This window comes from Sphaeramia orbicularis, chromosome 20 (genome assembly GCF_902148855.1).
Source record: "Sphaeramia orbicularis chromosome 20, fSphaOr1.1, whole genome shotgun sequence".
NCBI lineage: Eukaryota > Metazoa > Chordata > Actinopteri > Kurtiformes > Apogonidae > Sphaeramia > Sphaeramia orbicularis.
This window is the reverse complement of record NC_043976.1, coordinates 12568712-12594901: the sequence shown is the minus strand read 5'-3', so window position 1 is coordinate 12594901 and position 26190 is coordinate 12568712. Positions and strand designations below refer to the sequence as shown.

The window sequence follows — 26190 nt, the reverse complement described above, 5'->3', positions numbered from 1 at the left end:
TTACATAATGTGGCTTTATTACAAGATGACGTGACATTCTTATTACATTTTGAACTTTTTTTACATAATGGGAATTTATTACATAATGTGGCTCAACACTCTTTCCGCAGATGAAAAACTCTTTTCTCTCAGTTACGATTTCACCTTTTGGTGCTGGAATATATCTTGGTGGAGCCGGTTGATGAGGCAGTCGGTCTACTTGGAGTAAGCTCATGTCTTTCACCTCCATGCAGTCGTAGCCTTGGTACCCGGGGCAGCACCTCCACTCCAGCTCTGTTACAGTCTTGTAGGCAATCTTATACATGGGCCTAAAGTGTGTCCGATATCTGGCAACAGATTAGAACACAGTTGTCAAACATGCGGCCCGGGGGCCAAATCCGGCCCGCCAAAGGGTCCAATCCACCCCGTGGGATGAACTTGTGAAATGCAAAAATTACAGGGTGGGGAAGCAAAATTTACAATATTTTGAGGCAGGGATTGAAAGACAGTGTATGACCAATTAGTTTATTGAAAGTCATGAGAATTTATTTGCCACAAGAAAATTTACATAATAGAAAATGTTTTTATTCTATGTGTCCTTCTTTCTCAATAACTGCCTTCACACACTTCCTGAAACTTGCGCAAGTGTTCCTCAAATATTCGGGTGACAACTTCTCCCATTCTTCTTTAATAGTATCTTCCAGACTTTCTCGTAATAGTTTTGCTCATAGTCATTCTCTTCTTTCCATTATAAACAGTCTTTATGGACACTCCAACTATTTTTGAAATCTCCTTTGGTGTGATGAGTGCATTCAGCAAATCACACACTCTTTGACGTTTGCTTTCCTGATTACTCATATGGGCAAAAGTTTCAGAAAAGGTATGGATAATAGTGTTAGGTATGATTATGACATCAATATATGTTTGGTTTCAAAACAATTGACGTAGTGCCTGCTGAGAAAAAACAACTAAATGTTCATTGTAAATTTTGCTTCCCCACCCTGTACACTGAAGATATTAACAATCAGTGGTGTGATAATCATTTTAATTCAGGTTCCACATACAGACACAGACAGTCGAATTAGATTTCAAGTGGGTCAGACCACCAAAATGGTATCATAATAACCTATAAATAATGACAACAGCAAATTTTCTCTGTTTTTTTTTTTTTGGTGTAAAAAGGTAAAATTACATGAAAATGTTTACATTACCAAACTATACTTTTACAAAAAATGTGAAAAACCTGAACAAATATGAACAAACGAAAATATCTTAAGAAAAGTAAATGCAATTTTACCAATATTCTGCCTGTTACTAAATGTTTTGTGCGATTGTAACGCACATGAGTAAATGAAACTGATAAACTGAGGCATAATATTGTTAAAATTGCACTTGTTTTTCTTAAGACAATTCAAGTTGTTCATGCAATTCAGATTTTTAAGGACACTTTGTAGATATAAACCTGATCATAATATAATTTTACTTTTTTCACAGTTATCATCTTACTGGTCTGGCCCACTTGAGATCAAATTGGGCTGAATGTGGACCCTGAACTAAAATGAGTTTGACACCCCTGGATTAGAATCAGTCAATCAGATCTTATTTATATAGCACCAAATCATAACAACAGTTATGTCATCACACTTTACATTTGGAGGTGGTCTAAACCAGACTCTTAAGCCTGTCGACACCCAGTAGAATCCTCCAGGAGCAAACACTTGGCCACAGTGGGGAGGAAAAACTTCCTTTAACAGGCAGAAACTCGGAGCAGACCCCAACTGTTGGAGGATGGTCATCTACAAACTAGTATAGTATAACTACCAATAACTAGTACAAATACCTGCTAATACTACTGCTCCAAATACTAACAGTGGATATACAACTACTGCAGTGGGGATGTAACCATATGAAAATTTCATATCACGGTTATTGTGACTAAAATTATCACGGTTATCATTATTATCGCGGTATTGTTGAAATTGTGCTCAAAATGTTCAAAAAGTACTAATACACAAACTGAAATGATTTAACCAAGTTGTATTAAAAAACAAAAAAAATAATTGGCACAATGTACCTTCTGTTGCAGAAACATTCAATATTAACCCTTAGTGGTCTGAGTCTATTTTGTCCGTTTTTCAGTCCTTTTGATTTTGCCTTTATATACTATATAAACAAATGTTTACTATACCCATGTTTGGGATCTGTTTTTTCAGCACAACTTCATTTATATCATCTGTCTATTATTTTTTTCACTTTAACCTACTATAAAAACATAAAAGGACAGAATACACACACACACAAAAAAAAGTCTGATTTGAAAAATGTATATAATTTATTGCATAAATAACACACAGATGCTTAACGAACCTTTTCAAAGACTTTAAAAGTGAAAACTGGTTCTAAATATTAGGTATAGAAAATCAAAATTGTAATAATTTAAAACTATACTCAAATATTTGACATAAAATCATATCTTTACATGGGTGTTTTCTCTGGAAAAGTGTAGTAATCAAACACGGTTATCATGATAATTAGAATTTAAACAGTAATATTAACCGTCTGCAGTTTTACTACGGTTTATCGTTATACCGGTAATCGTTACATCCCTATTCTGCAGCTGTTAGTGCCAATAATATAAACCTCTACCATCCATGTAACTATAAAATAAACACCATCACAATTATAAAAAATAATGCATTTGCAAATTAACAGACACTGTGTAATAACATGTTATACTATCATGAGGAAAGAAATTATATGTTTTCTTTTCAACAGTGCTCATATTGTCAAATTAACCCATAAAGACCCAAACATCCACTGGTGACCAAAATCATTTACTGATATAAACTGTTTAATACCTGCTGATCCATTAATCCTATCAATACATGTGCATAATTGGTGTAAAATCAGATATGACTCCGAATCAGATAAGGCTCCGTAGTGAACCTACGTTCATCAGTAAAACCCATGGAGTTGGATCAGTGACAGTGGATGGACACACTTGGTTTATGTTCAGTTAATGTTATATCCTCCTGAGACCCAGCAGTGCATTTTTGTCCTCCATAGGGGACGAGAGTTCCACAGTTTTACTCAGCAAAAAAAAAATCCTGTCCACTGCAAAGGACATTCCATAAAAAATAAAATTAAATAAAATAAAAATTGTATCTGAAAAACTGCTGAGTTATGCTTTCTCCAACCAGGACAATTATTTAATGTAAAAAAGCCAAAAATATTTACTTTCTTGGGTCTCAGGAGGATATTTTACTGAAAAACTCCCTTGTCCTTCAGTTTTTGACATAATAACCCTGAGCTTTAATCTGAGTGTATCTGAACATCTACATCAGGGGTCACTAACCCTGGTCCTCCAGAGCGACTACCCCACATGTTTCAGATGTTTCCCTCTTCCAACACACCTGACGGTCATTATCAGGCTTCTGCAGAGCTTGATGAGAGGCTTATCATTTGAATCTAAGGGGGTCTAACGATGGGGGATGCCCAGGACATTAATCCATTCCCTTCTTCTACTGTTTATTTGACTGTTGTTTGTTTTCAAATCCAACTAATTCTGTAAAGCCCTGTGTTTTTTGTTTGTTTTGTTTTTTATTATATACCTGTTGTGAAGCACACTGAGTCTGTCTTGTGCATGAAATGTGCTTTGTAAATAAAGTTAAATTGAATCAAGTGTGTTGGAAGAGGGATACATCTAAAACACAGGTGTCAAACATGCGGCCCAGGGGCCAAATCTGGCCCCCCAAAGGGTCCAGTCCGGCCCTTGGGATGAATTTGTGAAATGCAAAAAATTGCACTAAGATATTAACGATCCTTTTAGTTCAGGTTCCACATTCAGACCAATTCAATCTGAAGTGGGTCAGACCAGTCAAATATTATCATAATAACATACAAATAATGTCAACTTCAAATGTTTCTCTTTGTAAATGTAAATATTTTCATATATTTACACTAAAAGTATAATTTTGCAAAAAATGTGAATAACCTGAAATGTGTCAAGAGAAGTAAGTCCACTTTAAAAAGATTCTGCCTGTTACTGTTTTGTGTATTTGTAGATCCACTGTGATCTGTAAGCTCTAATGTACATGTGTAAATGATAAACTGAGGCAGAATAGTGTTAAAATGACACTTATTTTATCAGTTTGTTCATGTTATTCACATCTTTTGAAAGGATAGTTTGTAGATGTAAACCTTTTCATAATGTAAATTAACTTTTTTCGCTCTAAAACAGAGAAAAGTGTGGAGTTGACATAATTTATATATTATTATGTTATTATTTTACTGGTTCGGCCCACTGCAGATCAGATTTAGCTGAATGTGGAACTGAACTAAAATGAGTTTGACACCCCTGATCTAAAACATGCTGGATAGTGACTCTGGAGGACCAGGGTTGGTGACCCCTGCCCTACAGGGTGGGGAAGCAAAATGTACAATATTTTGAGGCAGGGATTGAAAGACAGTGTATGACCAATTAGTTTATTGAAAGTCATGAGAATTTATTTGCCACAAGAAAATGTACATAATAGAAAATGTTTTTATTCTATGTGTCCTCCTTCTTTCTCAATAACTGCCTTCACACACTTCCTGAAACTTGTGCAAGTGTTCCTCAAATATTCAGGTGATAACTTCTCCCATTCTTCTTTAATAGTATCTTCCAGACTTTCTCGTAATAGTTTTGCTCATAGTCATTCTCTTCTTTCCATTATAAACAGTCTTTATGGACACTCCAACTATTTTTGAAATCTCCTTTGATGTGACGAGTGCATTCAGCAAATCACACACTCTTTGACGTTTGCTTTCCTGATTACTCATATGGGCAAAAGTTTCTGAAAAGGTATGGATAATAGTGTTAGGTATGATTATGAAATCAATATATGTTTGGTTTCAAAACAATTGACGTAGTGCCTGCTGAGAAAAAACAACTAAATGTTCATTGTAAATTTTGCTTCCCCACCCTGTACATGATCAGCACATAAAATATAGGAAATATAGGAAAAAAAATATAGGAAAATGCTAAGTACAGAGCATAATATTAAAAGAAAATGGTGATAAATCACTTCAGAAAGGTTAAAAATGGATACATTTAATTTAGGAACTGCCATAAAAGTGACCCTGGGTCTTTATGGGTTAATAGTAGATCTCAAACTTCTGTGTTTTATAGACTAAGACAGTGTGTGCCAATATTTTCTTACACAAAACACTGCATAAACTTTGTGAAAAGTAACGATATGGTTGAATCAAAGTACCTGTTGCTCAGTGGAAAATAAAGTAAGAATGAAGTTTTCCAGTCATCATCATCATCGTCCCAGTTCTCGCTTACATCTGTCTTAACCCTTTCATGCCTACTGGTCACTACAGTGGACAGTTCTTCTTCAGCTGTTCTCTTGTATATTCATGGGTTTTGTTGTTTTAGTTCCATATCAGCCAACACAGTGGACGCTTATGCATCATCCCATACACTGACATTCATACCATTACTGTAACTTTGCTGTTCTTGATAAACCTGATCTGCAGTGACATGATTGAGTGTAAATCAATTGCTCGTTTGCTGTAATTAACAGTTTTCTTAAACAAAAAGTAGTTGTTTTTTTTTGTTGCATATAATCTCCCTGAGGTGAGTAATAACAAGTCTTAGAGTATGTTAAAATGTGAGAAAACATCAGATTAGCTGCATTAAAATGTTTTTATTTCATAGGTTTCACACAGTTTATCACTTTCTGATATTGCGTTTCAAATACATGTTTCTTTGATTCAAAATTAAACACATGGCGTCCATCTGAGTGGACATTTTTGTAACTCCATAAAAAATAGGTTCATTAAAAAAAAATTCACTCACATTGGTTTTTCATGCCTAAAGAGGAATAAAAACACTCAAGAAAAAAAAAAATCTTGACTAAGGTTCTCATGATTCATGCATCAAAGGGTTAATGAATGCGGTTAATTTACAGTAGTTTTCATCATATTAGTATAATTTTATCACCTCATGAGTTCAGATTGAATGAATAAAGGCTGATATATTTAAATATATTATCCAACGCTAATCCTGTATGTTCTCCACCCAGTGTTTGGAACTTACATCACTTGTTGCGCACAGTCTGGACGCTCCGGTGGACACGGTAAACCCTCCGGTTGCACGAAGCTCTCCGTGCCTCCAACGACGGAGCAGCTCACATTTTTGTGCACCACATATGCACACCAGTTTCTGCAGAAAAACACCACTTTACATCTGCTCACACACACACACACACACACACAAAAGCTCCGACGCACCAACACCATGAACGGCTTCTCAGCTTTAATTTACGCACAGAAAATATTCAGGCGTAAATGAGTCAAGGGAACAAAGAAACCATAAAAATGAATAAATAGTGACATAAAAACAATAAAAATCCCCTTTACGTACTTATTTCTTTGTCGTGTCTCGGTGCCAGAATATGCATTTCCCTGGAACATGTTATACTGAAAAGGTGATCCACTGCCTGCAGGTAAAGTGAGTAAAAGGCGCACAAGTGCCAGTGCGCACACTCCGCTCCTCATGCTGAACGGAATTAACGGCACTTTTTCAGATCGTGAAGAACAGTGAAGGTCTATGCTTGGTTAGAAGGAGATTGACCGCGGGTTTCTGCCTCTCTGAGCTGCTCAGAACTCAACAAGCTGCTCCCAGCGTCTTTGGATGTGACGTTTAAGGACCCCCTCCAACACTGACAGATGCCTTTTTCCGTTTTCTCACACACACACACACACACACACACACACACACACACACACACACACACACACACACACACACACACACACACACACACACAAACAAAACACCCTTTGGCAAGATTTTTTTTCTTGAGTGTATTTATTCCCCCTCAGGCATGAAAAAAACAATGTGATTACCTCCGCCAAGGAGGTTATGTTTTTGCCAGGGTTTGTTTGCCTGTCTGTCTGATTGTTTGTCTGTCCGTTAGTGTGCAACATTACTCAAAAAGTTATGGACAGATTTTGATGAAATTGTCAGGGTTTGTAGGAAATGGGATAAGGGGGGGGGGGGGGGGGGGGGGGGCACTGATCAGCCTTGGCGGAGGTCTGCGCTCTCCGAGTGCTTCTAGTTATTATTATTATTATCTTTTTTTCCACAGAGTTAATCAAATGTCCATGCATTTAATTTTTGAAGTAAAGAAACGTGTGTTTAAAACCCAATATCAGAAAGTACGGAAGAGAATTAGAGACACTGGAAGAAAAAAATACAATAAACAAGGGTCAAACACGTATTCCTTAATATCATTATGAGAAAGAAAAGTCAGAATTCTCAAATTACAGAGAGAATTCTGATAAAAAGGAAGAATTGTGAGAAAAATTTGAGAATTCTGATATTAAAATCAGAATTCTTTAAAAAAAAAAAAAAAAAAAAAAAAAAAAAAAAAGGGATTCTGAGTTTAAAAACAGAATTCTGAGATAAAAGTCAGAATTCTGAAAGAACAGTAAGAATTCTGACATTAAAGTCAGAATTCTGGAAAAAAAAAAAAAAAAAAAAATCCACACGGATATTAAAGTCAGAATTCTGACTTTCCTCTCAGAATAATAATAATAATAATATATATATATATACATATATATATATATATATATATATATATATATATATATATATACATATATATTTTTATATATATATATATATATATATTACACCTTTTTTAATTTTCCAGTGGCCCTAATCCTCTTCCGTAAGAAAGTGATATGAAAACAATGAAATAAAAATTTTTTAATGCTGCTAATCTGATGTTTTCTCACATTTTAACATTCTTATGCTAGTTATTAGTCATTTCGTGGAGATAACATGAAAACAACCCTTTGTGTCTAACAAAAACAAGTGGTTTACGCTCCAACATGTTAGTGCAGATCAGTTTTATCAAGAACAGCAAAGTGATAGTAATGGTATGAATGTCAGTGTATGGGATGATGCATGAGCATCCACTGTGTGGGCTGATATGGAACTACACCAACCAAACCCATGAATATACAAGAGAACAGCTGGAGAAGAACTGTCCACTGGAGTGACCAGTATGCATGAAAGGGTTAAATCCTGCCTTTGAGCGTCTTCCATCTTTTCCTTTCAGCTCCGTTGTACACAGTGGGCTCCTCCTGTGGACAGAACACGTGCCTAGGGTGACCCCCTGTGGTCCATTAATGCTACAGCATCCCTTCACTTCAGAGCTGGATCCAGTTCATTTCATACACGTTAGAGCTGACGGACTGAAATAAGGACGGCTGGGCGCAGAGTGGTTCAGTAAACAAGGTGTTTATTGAGCGGTTATGGAAAGACACAGTTTGTGCTTGTTTTAACCTGTGAACAAGAAAATCAAGAGCGACAACCCACAGTTCCACTGACTGTTACCACCTGGTATGGATCCATTCAGGGGAGGAGGTGAGGGGGCGGCCGTGGCAAAAGTCCCCCCCCCCCCCCCCCCCCCGTTTAAGGAGGGAGGAGGCCGGCGTCACGGTAGAAGGACCAGTGTGGACCAAAGGCGCAGCCGCACACACAAACACACACACACGGTGACCACGCACAGCAAAGGACCCCCGGTTGGGTTCAGCTGAAGGCCGGAGCTGGGCAGGAATCTGAAAATGACACAGACGCCGAGGAAGACATGACATCAGTGAAGAACTTCCTCATGACTTCCTCTGAAATTAGAAATACTTTCCCATATTTTAATCAAGCTCTGAATATAAACAGGCAACAGATTATTATTACTTATTTACTTTTTTAATTTTCAGCATAAATTGTGTTGTTTTAAAGTGGACTAAGTCACAAAAATTGAAAGCTTTTCATTTGATCATAAACTGATGTTGGCTGTGTGGCTCACCTTGTGATCGGCGCTGACAGATTCCAGAGGTCTCACAGACTCAGGAGTCATGGACCGAACCAGACCACTGTGACACAACACTGATGAGAGTCAGCATGGCCCATCTGAAATGATAAGATGAAGAATATTAAACCAAACAATGAACATCACAAGCAAAGAACAGTGTCCATTAACCCATAAAGGTCCAGCACTACTTTAGTGTCAGCTCACAAATTAATTTTCTTTCTATCTAACCTTTCTTAAGTGATTTATCTCCATTTATTATAATATTATCTTCTGTACTTTGTATTTTATCGCTATAAATCAGATAGTTTCCTATACTGAATTGTCTGATCATGTAGATGTTCATTAAAGCTCAGATTACAGTTGATGGTTCTTCTATCAGAAACAGATCAAACTGAATAAACAGTGTCTTTTTCAGTTCAAGCTGTCATTAACTGAACATAAGCCCAGTGTGTCCATCCACTGGCACTGATCACACTCCATGCGTTTGACTGGTGAATCAATGTTGGAGAAGATGACGGTGTTTCCGTGTTCACTACAGAGCCTCTGAGCGTCCAAATGGGTCATATCTGATGACCATGAAAAGATGAAGAACTACATTTTACACCAATTATTGACATGTATGAAACAGTTTAGATCAGTAGATGGTCTTGGTTGGTGATGGATGTTGGGTCTTTATGGGTTAACTGACAATATCATAAAGTCCTGAAACATGATAAGATAACTTTATTTATTCCAAAGGTAAATTCACTGAAATCAGTGAGCTCATCTATTTATCAGAGTTATTCAATCTGACGCAGTTACATTTACACCATTTTATGGAATTATATTTGTGCCAGTTTCTTGAGCGAGCAATGATAGATTCTGAGCACACAATTAGAGATTTTGAGCACATAAAAATATATTTTGCGAGCACATCAATTATATTTCAAAAAGAAATTATGCTTGAGCAAATAAAAATTGATATTGTGCTCCATAAATGCGTTTGCATGTCAGTTTTACTCATAATGTTCTCTCACAAATTCCTTCCATGGCGCACAAACAGAGCGCTGCGCTCACTCACTTTCCCCTTCCCTCTCTCGCTCAACCTCCCTCTCCCTACGCGCTCAGGTTGTCGCGTCCGCACGCTCAACTTGACACACACGTTACAATTGTGCCACAAAACTAACCAATCGGAGAGCTTGCGGAAGTACACTCTGATTGGCTGTTCGCTCTCCAATTAGCTCGCTAGTTACATTTACCCGAAAAAAAGGGCTCGATGAGACAGACATGGACCGGAAGAGGAGGAATTGAGTCTACACAAACTTCGGTCAGTATTTATTGTTATTATGATTATTGTCTCATGTCATACCACTACTTTGGTTAGTTTTTGTACAATAGTGCCGTAACATTAGGGCTGCGTTGAGTGGGTTTACATTATATCTGTTTATTTTCAGACGTTAGCTATTGCTTGACTGATGAATACTTTTCTCTGTCTTGGGCACCATTAGATAATGTCAGGTGAACAACAACAACCACATGTAAGTAGTTTGTGTTGCCTTTGTTTTAAACAGTGTGTTACAAACATTTGGAAAGTTCAGTTTATGCGTTCGTAGCAAGGACGCTCATATTTCCTGACCCTAGCATGTGACGTCTTGAGGTTGGTCGCTCAGCTGCGCCCATACAGTACAATGCATTTACAGGAAAAATAATAAAAGATATCTAGACAGGGAACGATTAAAACAGTGATAGGATGAGACATACAAAGCACAGGATATAAGAAGACAAGGAGGAGACCGCTATTGTCTTTCCTATGGATGTAAAAATACGTTTTACAGTGTTTAAAGCCACGAGCTAACAGCCCGTTGAAATCCACTGCTGCTGCTGCTAGCAGCACCGGCTAGCAGCGCGGAAACGAGCCGACACACATCAATCTACAGACTTCAACTGCAGCACAAGAATAATATGATGTGAGCTTTCTTAAACAATGCAACAGCCATGACTGTCAGAAATTCAAAACAAACCACAACCTCTACCACCCGGACCTCTAAGTATTCACCTAAAGCTCACATCAGTCCATAGCAGCAGACACCGTCTGACTCCTCAGCCAGAGCTCATCACAGCTGAAAAATCCACTGAAATATTTCTTGCCTGACTCCACGTTTTCCACAGCGTTCAGTCAGGCTCAAAATTCAGATTAAAAACGTTATAATCCACAGGTGTTATTATTCCCAAATCCGTAATTATTACCTCCGCCAAGGAGGTTATGTTTTTGCCAGGGTTTGTTTGTCTGTCTGTCCGTTAGTGTGCAACATAACTCAAAAAGTTACGGACAGATTTTGATGAAATTTTCCGGGTTTGTTGGAAATGGGATAAGGAAGAAATGATTAACTTTTGGGGGTGATCGGGGGTGGGGGGGCCCACGGGGGGGCCCACTGATCAGCCTTGGCTGAGGTCTGCGCTCTCCAAGTGCTTCTAGTTTTCCTCATCGTCCCGTTACTTCATCTCACAATTTGTGCTTTGAAGTTTTTTGTTTGTTTTTTTTTTTTTCAGCGATTTCCTGAATGAGAGGTGACAGTCAACACTTGGGTTGAAAAAGTGATGACTACAATATCGTTTTAATTTATCAGGTGACATCTTATTTACGGAGTAAAAAAGAAAAAAAAAAAAAAAAAACTTTTATGGCGGCATCCTTGCCACGACGTCTAAAACGGAGCTTCTTTTTTCTCCTAAAAGCTTACATTTATCATGTTTAATATATAATGGCTGATTGAAGGATATGTCCCTTTAGTAAACCATCATAACTTAGTTTACTGTTTCATGTTCCCTGCAATTAGACAACCATCATTTGTGTGTGTGATTATATTCAATACATATGTACTGAAATGTTCAGTAACATTCTGAAAAGTCTGGTATTGATTGAAATCTAAGAACAATGTTCTCAAGCATGTGCTAAACTCAATGCTATGTTGCCAGAAGGGGTAAAAGTAACGTTACTAGCTTCCATTTCACATATATAATGTTGCAGAGGTAGCTAAAGTAATAATGTGGCATGTAGTCCTGCCAGGGTTTAAATCAATGTCAATGGTTCAAGGACATTTGGTTTCAATGGGTCTCCGCGTTCAGTGGTGGAGAATGATGGCCTCCATGCATTGTGTTGATGCTGCAGGGATCTTCTCCCGGATCGTGGCACTAGGATGTGTTGTACGAAGAAGTTATGCTGTGCGAGGCCCTCTATCTCTGGTCCACATTGACACCAATCACAAACTCATAAGGTAGAGTAAAACAGCCTGTTTATGCAATTATCTACATACTGAATGTTGGAAGTAACTAGCATGCCATATGCATATCATACAAACAGTCATAGTTATATTCTGTTTTCTTTCCCTACTTTAACAGGTACAATATTGTGGTCTTCGGTGGAGTAGATGGCTACTCAAGAAAGGTAATTATTCAAGGAAGGTAATTAATGTGTTCTTGTTCCTACAGCAGTATGTTCCAGCTAAACTGTGCAGAATGATGTGTGTGCAATTTCACAAATTGACTGCCTTTTTTCTGAAATGAAACATTTGCATTTTTATAAATTCTGGAATTTTTCAGGAGGCCAGAGATGTAGATGTAATTTGAAAGATTTTAAGGAGATAATTGAACTTTGTGAAAAAAACATTAAACAAATTATTATTCAAGGAGATCTTCCACATTATCGGACTAATTTAGCTTGTATTTAAATTCTAATTAGAACAAAAAATGCATTTTGTATGAAAATGTCAATGTCCACACAGGGACATGGCTAACCTAGGCCTAAAATACGATTATAATCCACTGCTTAATGCAGTTCTTTATCACTGTAGGGTTTTTGGGGATTTTTTTTTGCACGCTGTCTTGATGTTTTTAATATGTTATGTAAAGCACTTTGAATCGCCTTGTTGTTGAAATGTGCGATACAAATGAACTTGCCTTGCCTTGAACACAGTGTAGAAATGTATTACACCAGTGTTTCTCAATCTGGCCCTGATGTACCCGTCCTGCATGTTTATCAGGACTCTGCTGAGATTAATGAACAGCTGTTCATTTGATTTGGATGTGCTGAAGCAGGGAACCATCTAAAACAAGAAAGGCAGGGGTACTCCAGGACCAGGATTGAGAGGCACTGCATTGGACCAAATACCTGTTGCTTATTATTTTGGCATTTAAGTTGCATTGGCCAGTAGAAATCTTAATGGAATTCCTGTTAAGATCAAATTATCATTCTCACATTTGTTTATACTTTTCAAATATAAGCATCTTAGGTGAGCAATGATTGTCTTTAAACAATCTAAGTAGGCTGTAATCAATCAAGCTACATTTCTTACAAATATATCTTGCATATTTCTAGCAGAAAGTACACAAGTATTACATTTTGCAGTACACTATCTCAAATTTCAGTTGTAGGTAGTCCCTATTAACTTAAATTGAAAGGTTATCATTCAGATGCAGCTGAATGTGTAGGTGTGCATTTCAGATCAAATTTATTTGAGTGGCTGTGCTAAGATGTAGGGTCTACCTATATTTTTTTATGGTATGATACCACGCTACAAGATGTAAACCATAAGTCTGATGGAATAGCTGAAAGCGGATGTAAAATTTCCCATGGTTTTAATTGCAGATCATGTACTTGAATGCTGCAACAAATAAAGCAGCAACTGCATTCTCATTCTTCATGAGATCAACCCAGCTCCATGGCTTACCATCCAGGTATTCTGCCAAAACAACAATATGGATAAATGACTGTTGTTAAATATGATATTAACACTAGGTGCATGTTCAACAAGAGCTTTCATTTAATCTCTTAAAGTAAACCTTGTTAGATTGTTAAATTCATTATCATAAAAATGCATTTTCATCTCAGGGTAAGAGGGGATCAGGGTGTCGAAAATGTAGACATCGCACGCTACATGTTTGCCACAAGGGGAACAGGAAGAGCAAGCTTCATCTCTGGAAAGAGCGTACACAACCAGAGGTTAGTTGTTTATAAGTCTTGCAATTTTTGAAATGCCTCATATTGTTGTAGTTGCAGTTTGTTTGTTCAATGAAAGCATAAATTGAAGTTGACTGATTCAAACTTCGTTCTAGAATAGAGCGACTTTGGCGTGACGTCTGGGTTGCAGTTACTTGCAAGTACCATGATGTCCTGCATTCTCTAGAGGAAGATGGTCTGCTTGATATCTCTGATGTGGTACACCTCTTTGGGTGTGCACTACATCTTTGTCCCTCGACTCCAGGCCGACCTTGACACCTTCATCAGAGGATGGGATAATCATACTCTACGGACAGAAGGAGGTCTCACTCCCGAACAGCTGTGGTGTATGGGACATCTACAAGATTCTGGATGAAGGGGAAAGACTTGAGGTACATCATTACAAAAGAATAGTTCACATAAGACATAAAACACAAAAAAAAAAGTTGTAATAGTGGGTGCATGCTGATACCGATCTTGTCACTGGCAATCTCCTCACTGACAATGTGGTTATACCTAATTATGAGCTTGGTCATGATTTTTGTAGTTTCAGGGTGGGCAACCCATGTGCCATGGAGGGCCATGTGTATGCAGGTTTTCCTTCCAAACACTGTAACAGGTGATTCCACTGATCAACACACCACCAGCCACAGAAGTGTTAATCTGTGAATTAACCTGTTAAAGTGTTTGGTTGGAAGGAAAACCTGCATACACATGGCCCTCCATGGCACATGGTTTGACCACCCTGGTGTAGATGAGGCAGATAATTTTCACTAACAAACCATAATGCCTTTGTTGGTTGCAGTAAGTGACAGGCACATGACGTGTAAAATCCTTGGCAACAGTTCATTAACCAGTAATTTTTAATTTATGTAAAGTAGATAACTTATACATAGATACACTTTTATGGAACAGTTTATTTTCATAAACAATACACACAGCAGTACAATATTTCAGTCTTGACTCATTGCTTTTGTTTTGTGTTTTCTGGATCTGTAGGAACTTCAAGACCCAGACATCGACTGGGAGAGTGTCATACTGCAAGAGGGCTCTAATGGAGCAGTTGTGGTTCCTGAAATGGAATGCCCACTGGATGATGAAGCCCTGGAGGAACTTCAGAGAACTGTTGATCCTCTGGGACATTCTCAGTCACATGGTTGTGACTTATACATGCAGTTCTTGCACAAGGTGTCTGACATTACAACATCAGTAAAAACATAACTGGAACTTTGTTTTACAGACATCAAGAGGTTTTCCAACAAGTGCACATTAAAAATCCTGTATGAAGTATGGGAAAAAATGAACAAATAAATGAATAACAAAACAAACAGCCATTGGCATATTAATAACTTTTTGTTTGAGTAAAGCTAGAACTGTTAAACTCTGTGGAATCCACCACCATATTGCACTGCTTCACTCATGATTCGTCTAAACTCAGTGGTAAGTGCTAAGATGCTGTATTGGAAAAAGTCACAGTCTGCGTGCATGCGCTCACTGTTGGGTAGCAAACCAAGTGGTCTCCAAGCCTTTCCCTGCATTCATGGTCAAAGTTGCATGTTATTTTGAAATGTCTCTTTTCATCAGGCAGGATGGGGATGTGGGATTGCCCTGTCATCCACTGGAGCACATGTGGCAACTGCAAGAGGTTCTGTGTCATCAGCTGCAACTGTCTGTCTCCCCATCTGTGATTATTTTTTTTTAAATAACATGACTTTAAGAAACAGTTTAAACTCAGTTTAAAAAAAAAAAAAAAATTAAAATCCAATAACATTTATGTGTTTGATACATTAAATGATGTTATGTGTATACTATACAGTACATACATACCCTGGCATTTCAAGCTCTTCTAAGAAATCTTGGAGGAAGTTGATAATCTTCCTCTCAGCTCTTTCCTTAGATGACCCCCTTTCACTGTAATGTGGCTGGCAGTTCATTATGAAATCAGCATCAGGCTATAAAGAGAGTGAATTCAGATTTGGCTTAACATCTTAAAGTGTACAAACTCAGACTATTCATCCATCATCCATCCATTTTCTTCCGCTAATTCCTGTTAAGGGTTGTGGGGGGGCAGGAGCCTATCCCAGCGGCTTTCGGGCGAGAGGTGGGGGTTCACCCTGGACGGGTCACCAAATCCATGGCAGGGCCAACACATATAGACAGACAACCATTGGCTCTCATAGTCACACCTACGGTCAATTTTAAACCTGGAACCTTCTTGCTGTGAGGCGACAGTGTAATCACTGCACCACCATGCTGCACACTCAGACTATTAATGACATACAAAATAGAGATTGCAATACAGAACAACAATAGTGTATGCAAGAACAAATAAGTGGCAGTTAAAATTTTACTTTGGTAATCTTCCCAGGAACACAAACAAGGAGTGGCAAGCTGCAGGGTTTGAGGCCATCTGGTCCACCAGGCCATACAGTCCATGCCCTTTCTCAGTTGCTGTAGCATTGGAATCAATTCTGTTGTAGAATGTAGGATAATTGCTCTGAAGAAAGCACAGGAAAGACAAAATCAATACTGGTTTGAGAAGTTTTTTTCAATGAAAAATGTTTAAATTGATAATATTTTTGCTTTTGTTTATTTTCTTCATACATCAATACATATATCAATTTGTATGTATTACTGTGAGAAATGTGTTAAGGTGTTGTCAAAATTACTTAAAATTCAAACGAAATGTTATTGGTTTTTAAAAAACACTTACCGAATTATGCTTTCCTTGCTGTCCAGTTTGATCTGGCTTGTGTATCCACAGCTGACAATTTCATCAGCATACATCATCAGAGACTGGACATCTGTGAATTTTCGACCTGAAATGTGCAATGTAGAGATGCAACAAATAATACAATAGTTATTAAACCCATTGGAGAAATAATCATATTTGACAATGCCAAAGAGCACTCACTCTGCTGATGAGTAGACAGGATTCTAGATCAGCCACATCCTCCTTAGACAGAGAGTGAAAGTCAATCTCTCCTGTGCAGAGGAAGTTGTAGCACCACTCTTTCAAAAAGCAGGAGGTGGGCCACCTTGTGCAAGGCTGACTGCCATTATTTCGCCAATAGTTCTGTGAGCAAGGTAGACAAAGTCTCATTATAAAAAGAAAAACAGAAAGATCACATACACAAATTTGTAAAAAAAAAAAAAAAATTACCTACCTGAAATTCTCATTATCAAGGTCTGACAAAGAGTACTTGGGATTTTACCCTGGTTCCCAGCTCCTTCGAAGAATCGGTTTTTCTATACCTGAAATCATTTCTTTGGCAAAAAAGCAATACACAGCTTTAGATGATTTATTGTTTTTGTTTCATATAACAAAACAGTTACATGAGCAACTTACCAGTCAGAAACTCTTTTCTAAGTGCTCCTGTATCAATGCCTGCCTCTCCTATATAGACCACCTTCAGAGCACTTGCAGGAGATGCAGTTTTCTTCCTTTTCCATTGGAGAATGCCCCTATCAAGAAGGTCTTCTCTGTCCACACACAGTTAAATTCTGTTGTGGTGTCAATTTGGTGTGTAAGGAAGAGCAGTACATCCTCCACACTTAGGAAGACAACAGAAGAAATATTGAGATCGTCCCAAATACCCAAACAAAATTATATACACCAAAATAATTTGAAAGTATGTGATTGCTAGCTCTCGTGTAACTGAGACATGTTGACTGTGTAAATGACGGTGCAAAACATTTATGCACTATTAAAAATAAACATGCAAGACATCTTAATACAGCATACCTTTTTGGTTTGGATACTGGAGTTTGAGCAGCTGTACTTGGACTATTGTCATTTGGTGCAGAAGTCACTGTACAGTCAAAGCTGTACAGGAAACAATAGTCTCAACACTAAACACTGTACATACAGTATACATAGACATTGTTCAGGTCATTCAGACCAAATACAGACATTCATCTATGAAAAATGTTTATTATACAAACCGCAGGACCAAAGCAGATTACCTCTCTCCACATAGAACTAGCATGGACCGTGATCTCATCATCTGGAATTCTTTGGTGCAAATTGGACAAACCACCTGAAATTTTAAAAAAAAAGGTTTTTTAATTAAAAAAAAAAAAAAAAAAAAAAAGCTGGTGCAAAGCAAACCAAAATGATCTAGGATTTTGATTATGCTATATTTACCTTACACTTGTTCTCCACAATACATACGCCATCAATGACTGCAAATTTACAGAGCAGTAAATTCAATCTAATTATAAATTTTTAAAAAAAGTTAAAAACAAAAAAACTATTTGCCCTCACCTCATCATCACCCATCATCATCATCAAACAGTTTCCCCTTGCATGTCTTAATTGGCACCGCAAGCATGTGCAAAGGCATCAGTTCATTACACTGGTAACATGTCTTCTTTGGCATTTTTGAGAAGTGCTGTGAGTCAGGAGGAAGAGGAGAAGTGTCCAATGTCTCTTGAAGCGGTACTATGTAAAAATGGCTTTGCCGCCCCGCTGACACAGCTGCAGAGCTTTGGTAGTATATCCCTCTGCCTCTGGTGGAATGACAGTGAGTTTTCGTCGACCCACTCCGACTAATTGATAAAAGAAATAAAACAAAAGTTTAAAAATCATCCATTTGTTAAGAAAAAAAAACAAAACATTTTGTCAGTCAGACATCTTTACTGCTACAGCAAGTAATCAATGCCCATAAGGGTTTACAGATGCCAAATGGGAAAGTGGGATATGATAATCAGTAAATATGAAATGTGAAACAATGTTTAGCTTACAAACCTGTAGGCCTTATGCAGAGCCATCCTCCATAAAGACCCTCCATTTTTTTTAAATGTGTCAGCCAGGAGCCTTGAGATCTTTGAGTGAGAGTGAGAGAGAGACAGAGGTGACAGTGCACACAACTTAAGATAAAGTACCATACTAGCTTTAATGATAAGTTAAACAACTGATTGACAGCTGTACCTCTGTGTGGTCACCCTCTTCAGGAAGGCTCACGATTTGTCTCCCCATGCCCGCCTGAAGGAGTTTCAAGCTCCTCTACTGGCAACGGTGTGTGGGACGTATTTTTTGGCAGCAGATTAAAAATTGAGAGCAACTGTCGTACTGGTTTTCTTCAGAAGATGTTTGGTGGCAGCCAAACACCTCTTTTTACCACGATTAAAGCCTGACTTAAAATATCCTGGAAAAGATCTGTGGATTAAAATATAAATGTGAGTTTTAGTAAGTGTTGGCATTAAAATTGTAACTACATGTATATATGTTTTCCCAATGTAATCACAAACCAAACTGCTGTCTGAGTGTGATTCAAAATGCACATTTGAATTTCACATCTTAGTAGTAATGACTTGGATCTGACAAGAAAATTTTTTTTTTTTTTGCCAGTGCAATGAGAATGACATGTGTGGCTTGAACACAAACCTTGTCATTTCTTGCTGCACAGTTACATTCTAGGGGCTGGGGCGGCCTGCTCTGTCTCCTGCCTGTGGGCCTTGTTGAGCCGTTTGGGGCCAAAGTGTCGAGTAGAATAGACACTAGGTTTCTGGCTGCTGACTCAACTGTACCATGACCCTAAATCAATTCAGGATGTACCGTTAACATGTTTCCTGTTCAAAGTAATTAGACATGAGACCGGCAACTGGCCTTAAAATCACGGCTAATGGTTGTTAGCTGCCAGTTTAGCTGGCTATTTTGCCAGCTAGCTAAATGAATTTTATCTGAAACTGATAAAAGGGGTAGACTAGACAAAGGCGTCATCATCAAAACACCGACCAAAATGGCTAACGGCTAGTTCGCAAACTTACAATGGTTACAAACTAACGCATACACTGAACTTTCCACATGTTTGTAACACACTGTTTAAAACAAAGGCAACACAAACTACTTACATGTGGTTGTTGTTGTTCACCTGACATTATCTAATGGTGCCCAAGACAGAGAAAAGTATTCGTCAATCACGCAATAGCTAACGTCTGAAAGTAAACAGATATAATGTAAACCCAGACAACGCAGCCCTAATGTTACGGCACTATTGTACAAAACTAACCAAAGTAGTGGTATGACATGAGACAATAATCATAATAATAATAAATACTGACCGAAGTTTGTGTAGAATCAATTCCTCCTCTTCCGGTCCATGTCTGTCTCATCGAGCGCTTTTTTTTCGGGTAAATGTAACTAGCGAGCTAATTGGAGAGCGAACAGCCAATCAGAGTGTACTTCCGCAAGCTCTCCGATTGGTTAGTTTTGTGGCACAATTGTAACGTGTGTGTCAAGTTGAGCGTGCGGACGCGACAACCTGAGCGCGCAGGGAGAGGGAGGTTGAGCGACAGAGGGAAGGGGAAAGTGAGTGAGCGCAGCGCTCTGTTTGTGCGCCATGGAAAGAATTTGTGAGAGAACATTATGAGTAAAACTGACATGCAAACGCATTTATGGAGAACAATATCAATTTTTGTTTGCTCAAGTATAATTTCTTTTTGAAATATAATTGATGTGCTCGCAAAATATATTTTTATGTGCTCAAAATCTCTAATTGTGTGCTCAGAATCTATCATTGCTCGCTCAAGAAACTGGCACAAATATAACTCGATACCATTTCACTCACATCCACAGTCAGTTTAACTTACAATTTTGGCAAACTTGGCATGCTAGCGCTAGCACGGAGGCTAAACTGGTCCCAAAATTCCACATTAGCAAACACACAGCTCAACAGGACGCTTCTAGGATGAGTGGGGGTTATGATCCAAGGCCCAGTTCAACACGTGTGGCCTCCTTTAACTGGTGAATAATAATAATATTAATAATAATAATAATAATAATAATAAGGCCATTGCAGTTATAGCGGCAGAGCTCAGCTCTGCATACACACACACACACACACACACACACACACACAAGCAACAAACACACACACATACACACACACACACAGAAAGACACACACACCTCCGGCTCCATTAGAACAAAGGCCCAGACGCTAATTAGCGCATTAGCTCAGCTGACAGAGTTCAGAGCAACAGCACCGGTTTGAGCAAAAGCAGTCCATTAAAGCTTGCTGACAAGCACATGTGGACTAAGGTTAGCTTACCTGAGAAAGCGCATCATTTGCAGTCAACCATTTCAGGGGTTTGGGGCCGCTCCGGGACCGGAAACAGCTCCATACGCCGTCCGCCATGTTGCACAGTGGAAAGTCAGCAAAAGTGTGGTGCCCTGGGTGGAACGCTCTGGGACGCGAACCCGTGTAGAACGCTTGTGACTTCCGCCCCTCGGATTTGTAGAATGCTAGTGTATGGGAAAAGTGCGCATGCGCCGTTTAGAATTCCACGCCCCGGAACAGAGTTTATATCGTAGTCTTCTGACTGTGTTTTCACTCACCGGTGTCACTTCCCAGAAAATGCCGAAAGTCGGTCCAGGGCCAGATAGTACGCGTCATACACCACTTTAAATTTCTTCCAGAAGCGGTTTATGTGGAAAAAAAATGGATTTTTCTCCTCGAAAACCAGCACTTCCGTCCGTTGCCTTGACATCAGGTCAGGTGACTAAAAGCCCGAGCGCAGCCATCTTGGCTTGCAGCCCGGGCCGGTAGAGAGAGAGACGGTGGCGCTGTTGCGCCCGTTCCCAAAGCAATTTTCTCCATGTCTTAACCTCTATTAAGTGATTTATCATCATTCAGGAGAACATTGGACTCTGTATTTAGCCATTTTGGGGGATAATCCTGTATTTCTTACATTTAAATGGTCTGATCCTGCACAGGTTGATAAAAGCTCAGAGTAAGCCATTGATTGATTCGGATCCCCATCATATATGTGGAACCTGAATTCAAATCATTTCAACATTATTAGTGTCTTTCTTGCCATTATTCGCCTTTTGTGTCAACTGTTCGTTTGCAAATCTTTACATTTTCATGTAATCTGACTTTTTTTTTTTTTTACACTAAAAATAAAAAAAAAACTGTATAGTTCTTATCTATAGGTTATTCTGTTCTTATTTGGCTGGTTCTGATCCACTTTAGATCATACTGGTCTACAGGGGAAGCTGAATTCAAATCATTTTAACATTATTGTATGTTACCTCCGCCAAGGAGGTTATGTTTTTGCCAGGGTTTGTTGGACAGTAACTAGAGGTTATTGTTATCATGTCAATCTCACACTCCGTACTGAACCCTAAGTTCTGTTTAAAATCATGTCAGAGACATTCTTCTGCAAACTCAGACTGACATCAGCCATAATCTTCATTGTGCAGGGGGGGGCTTCTAAATGTCACTGTGTCTGCCGATGGAAGGCACAACAGCGGAGGAGGGGTCTGGGCTTAGAACATCAATAGAACAATAATAATCATTAAAGACTGCCCGATCGAGCATTTCAAAAAGTGGAAAATAAACACGTACATATGAATTACTAGTGTTTTAACTCTAAACTTTAACCTTCAGTTTTGTTTTGTTTTTGATTATCATTATTATTATTTTTAATTTAACCCTTTCATGCATGACTTATGAGAACCCTTTGGCAAGATTTTTTTTCTTGAGTGTATTTATTCCCCCTCAGGCATGAAAAAAACAATGTGATTATTATTATTATCTTTTTTTTCACAGAGTTAATCAAATGTCCATGCATTTAATTTTTGAAGTAAAGAAACGTGTTTAAAACCCAATATCAGAAAGTACGAAAGAGAATTAGAGCCACTGGAAAAATGAATACAATAAACTAGGGTCAAACACGTATTCCTTAATATCATTATGAGAAAGAAAAGTCAGAATTCTCAAATAAAAGTCAGAATTCTGATAAAAAGGCAGAATTGTGAGAAAAATTCCAGAATTCTGATATTAAAATCAGAATTCTTAAAAAAAAAAAAAAAAACAAAAACAGAATTCTGAGTTTAAAAACAGAATTCTGAGATTAAAGTCAGAATTCTGAAAAAAAAAAAAAAAAAAACAGAAAAAAAAAAACCCTCCATATTCGGAGTTTCAGAATTCTGACTTTCTTCTCAGAATACTACTAATAATAAAATATATATATACATACATACATAAATACATATAATATATATATATATATATATATATATATATATATATATACATATATACATATATGTGTATTACACCTTTTTTATTGTCCAGTGGCCCTAATCCTCTTCCGCAAGAAAGTGATGTGAAAACAATGAAATAAAATTTTTTTTAATGCTACTAATCTGATGTTTTCTCACATTTTAACATATTCTTATGCTAGTTATTAGTCATTTCATGGAGATAACATGCAAAACAACCCTTTGTGTTTAACAAAAACAAGTGGTGTACGCTCCAACATGTTAGTGCAGATCAGTTTTATCAAGAACAGCAAAGGGATAGTAATGGTATGAATGTCAGTGTATGGGATGATGCATGAGCATCCACTGTGTGGGCTGATATGGAACTACACTAACCAAGCTTAGAACATCAATAGAACAATAATAATCATTAAAGACTGCCCGATCGAGCATTTAAAAAAGAGGAAAATAAACACGTACATATGAATTACTAGTGTTTTAACTCTAAACTTTAACCTTCAGTTTTGTTTTATCATTATTATTTTAATTTAACCCTTTCATGCATGACTTATGAGAACCCTTTGGCAAGATTGTTTTCTTGAGTGTATTTATTCTCCCTCAGGCATGAAAAAAACAATGTGATTATTATTATCTTTTTTTCACAGAGTTAATCAAATGTCCATGCATTTAATTTTTGAAGTAAAGAAACGTGTTTAAAACCCAATATCAGAAAGTACGAAAGAGAATTAGAGCCACTGGAAAAAAAAATACAATAAACTAGGGTCAAACACGTATTCCTTAATATCATTATGAGAAAGAAAAGACAGAATTCTCAAATAAAAGTCAGAATTCTGATAAAAAAGGCAGAATTGTGAGAAAAATTCCAGAATTCTGATATTAAAATCAGAATTCTTAGAAAAAAACACAAAAAAAACAAAAACAGAATTCTGAGTTTAAAAACAGAATTCTGAGATTAAAGTCAGAATTCTGAGAAAAAAAAAAGAAAAAAAAAAACCCTCCACATTCGGAGTTTCAGAATTCTGACTTTTTCTCAGAATACTACGGAGCCCGGGAGGGACATGAAGAGAAAAAATTTATTGCGTTATAACGCAATAGTTCAAAGTATTGCGTTATAATGCAATAGTTTTTGCGTTATAATGCAAAAGTATTGCGTTTAAACGCAAAAGTATTGCGTTATAATGCAATAGTTTTTGCGTTATAATGCAAAAGTATTGCGTTATAACGCAATAGTTTTTGCATTGGGATCTGCATTCGGGATCGGACAGGTCGTCAGGTCAGACACACCTGTACCTGCAGTCCTGTGCCCTATGCATGTGTAGTTCAGATGACCGTAACTCTGTCATTATTTGTCCGATCAGAAAAATTCCAACGGTTTCTGAAACCTGAGACTCTGTGCTTTATGGACATTCTCGGGTCAGTGCGAAAATTTCACGGGCACCTGTCCTAGAAGACGCAAAATAAGCCATTCGGTGACTGGGGACGCACACAGCAGAGCGGATTCACGGAGCGAAGAACCGGAGCGCATAACAGAGTGGATAACGGATTAGATCTAGTTTTGGAAAATGTAGGCAAGACGGATATCCCAAGTCCCATGACCCCCTGGAGGTTTACGGATGGATTTGTGACCGAAGGAGCGACTGATGGAGCAACATCTGAAGAAGAAAGGTAAAGTTCACCCAGTTCCATTTAGTGGATTTTCTACATGACTGAAGCACTGTCTGCTTTTTTCTATGGAGTTTTTACTTGTTTCACTTTAGTATATGTGTAAACTGACGCTTATACTACATCGTGGTTTTATAGAATAAAGTACGAACTGTTAGAACCAGAGACACAAGACTTGGACCCAAATGCACAACCAACAAACAGGAATAAAGTTAAAGGGTGTTTATTAAACACGGACAGAATTAACAGTTCACAAAAAGGTTTCCTTAAGGAGTCTTCGCAGGTTAGACTGTGTGAATTCGTCACGACGTCTGAAACCAGCAAGGGAATCTCTCTGCCCGGGTCGGGAGCACACGAGGGGAACCCGACTAGAATAAAGCAGAGAAGAGTCAGGGGACAAACCAGGTCATACACAGAGGGTCCAAAAACAGGCAACGGTACATGGGGGAAAGACACAGTACTAACCGAGAGTCCAGGCAAAAGGTCGAAACCAGTGAGGCAGAATCAGGCAGAGGTACAGACAGGGATCAGGCAGGCTCAGGAAACAAACCGGGTCAGGAACGAACAGACAGGCAGACGAACAGGTTCAGAGAATCGCTGGTAGGTATCACAACACTAGGAAGGAATACGAACTGGCACAGGACAGGGGAAAACACAGGGCTTATACACAGAAGGGAGGGAAGACAATGAGACACAGGTGGAACAAATCAGGGCGGAGACAGGTAATCAACACAGGTGAAACAATCAGGGATAGGAAGCAAAGACACCAGACATGACACAAGAGGAGGATTAACAAAATAAAACAGGAAATGACACACAAGACAGACAAAACATACAAGAGTCCAGGTACTGATATGACACGAACCGTGTAGAGTATGTGTTAGTTCGGAGTATGTTGGACTTTCTGTGTGTAAAAGTGCGCATGACGCTCTCCAAAATAAGAGCGCATACGCTGATGTTCGGTGACTTTTTTTCTTCAATAGTACAATTTGACCTTGTTTTGTTTGTCTAATACATTGTTCTATGTGTGTTATTTTTCCATGTGTCCACCGGTAGTTACATTCAAGGATGAAGAGAGAGAAGTCACGGTGATGCGCAAAGGCTCTGGTGATGAGAGCAGAGACTGAAGACAGTCCACACACAGATGAAGGACGGAGGAAGAGCCTGATGATGATCAGTCCAAACACCACAGACATTCAACACATCCACGGGAGGACGGACTTTTCGTTTCAACAGACTATTTTCCATGTGCAGACTGTGCCATAGGAGCACTGCCTGGATCAGAGCTGTGAACTGACACAACTTTCTGCAGAACCACGAACATGAAGGCACTCTGCAGACACAGAACGGACAAATGCCCTGTGTGTGTGTGTGTGTGTGTGTGTGTGTGGTGTGTGTGTGTGGTGTGTGTGGTGTGTGTAGAGTTTGGATTTTTACCCTGTTTTTGCACAAAAAGGCAAATACTCACACAGCTTGTTTTAAACACTTTTTATACTTTTAAAGTTCATATTAACTTTCAAATGGTGTATCCATGTCTAATTTCAGTGTTTTTCTGCTAAAACTAAAAAAAAAAAAACTAATTCCGTTTTTGTGTTTTTTGTCATTTTAAATTGTTATTACAGTATTAAACAAATAGTCATTGCAATATTGAACGTTCGAAGTGTTCTGCAAAAATTGACAAAACGACTCAA

General features: G+C 38.2%; 2 protein-coding genes across 2 annotated transcripts in view; one reads left to right on the top strand and one right to left on the bottom strand.

Annotated features, from left to right (window-relative positions):
• Positions 1 to 6501, bottom strand: part of LOC115411245 (EMILIN-2-like) — a 29364-nt gene extending 22863 nt beyond the window's left edge. The window contains exons 1-3 of the mRNA XM_030123289.1: positions 6392 to 6501; positions 6065 to 6190; positions 145 to 326 (exon numbers count right to left, since the gene is read on the bottom strand). Of these exons, the coding sequence (XP_029979149.1) occupies positions 145 to 326; positions 6065 to 6190; positions 6392 to 6441 (358 nt within the window). The 5' untranslated portion in view covers positions 6442 to 6501. The remainder of the gene's footprint in view (positions 1 to 144; positions 327 to 6064; positions 6191 to 6391) is intronic.
• Positions 6502 to 11966: 5465 nt separating this feature from the next.
• On the top strand, positions 11967 to 15045 carry LOC115411711 (uncharacterized). The gene is made up of 7 exons (XM_030123926.1): positions 11967 to 12103; positions 12228 to 12273; positions 13474 to 13562; positions 13717 to 13827; positions 13941 to 14057; positions 14090 to 14216; positions 14824 to 15045. Exons 1-7 carry the CDS (start codon positions 11967 to 11969, stop codon positions 15043 to 15045), a joined length of 849 nt encoding a protein of 282 aa, XP_029979786.1.
• The last annotated feature ends 11145 nt before the right edge of the window (positions 15046 to 26190 follow it).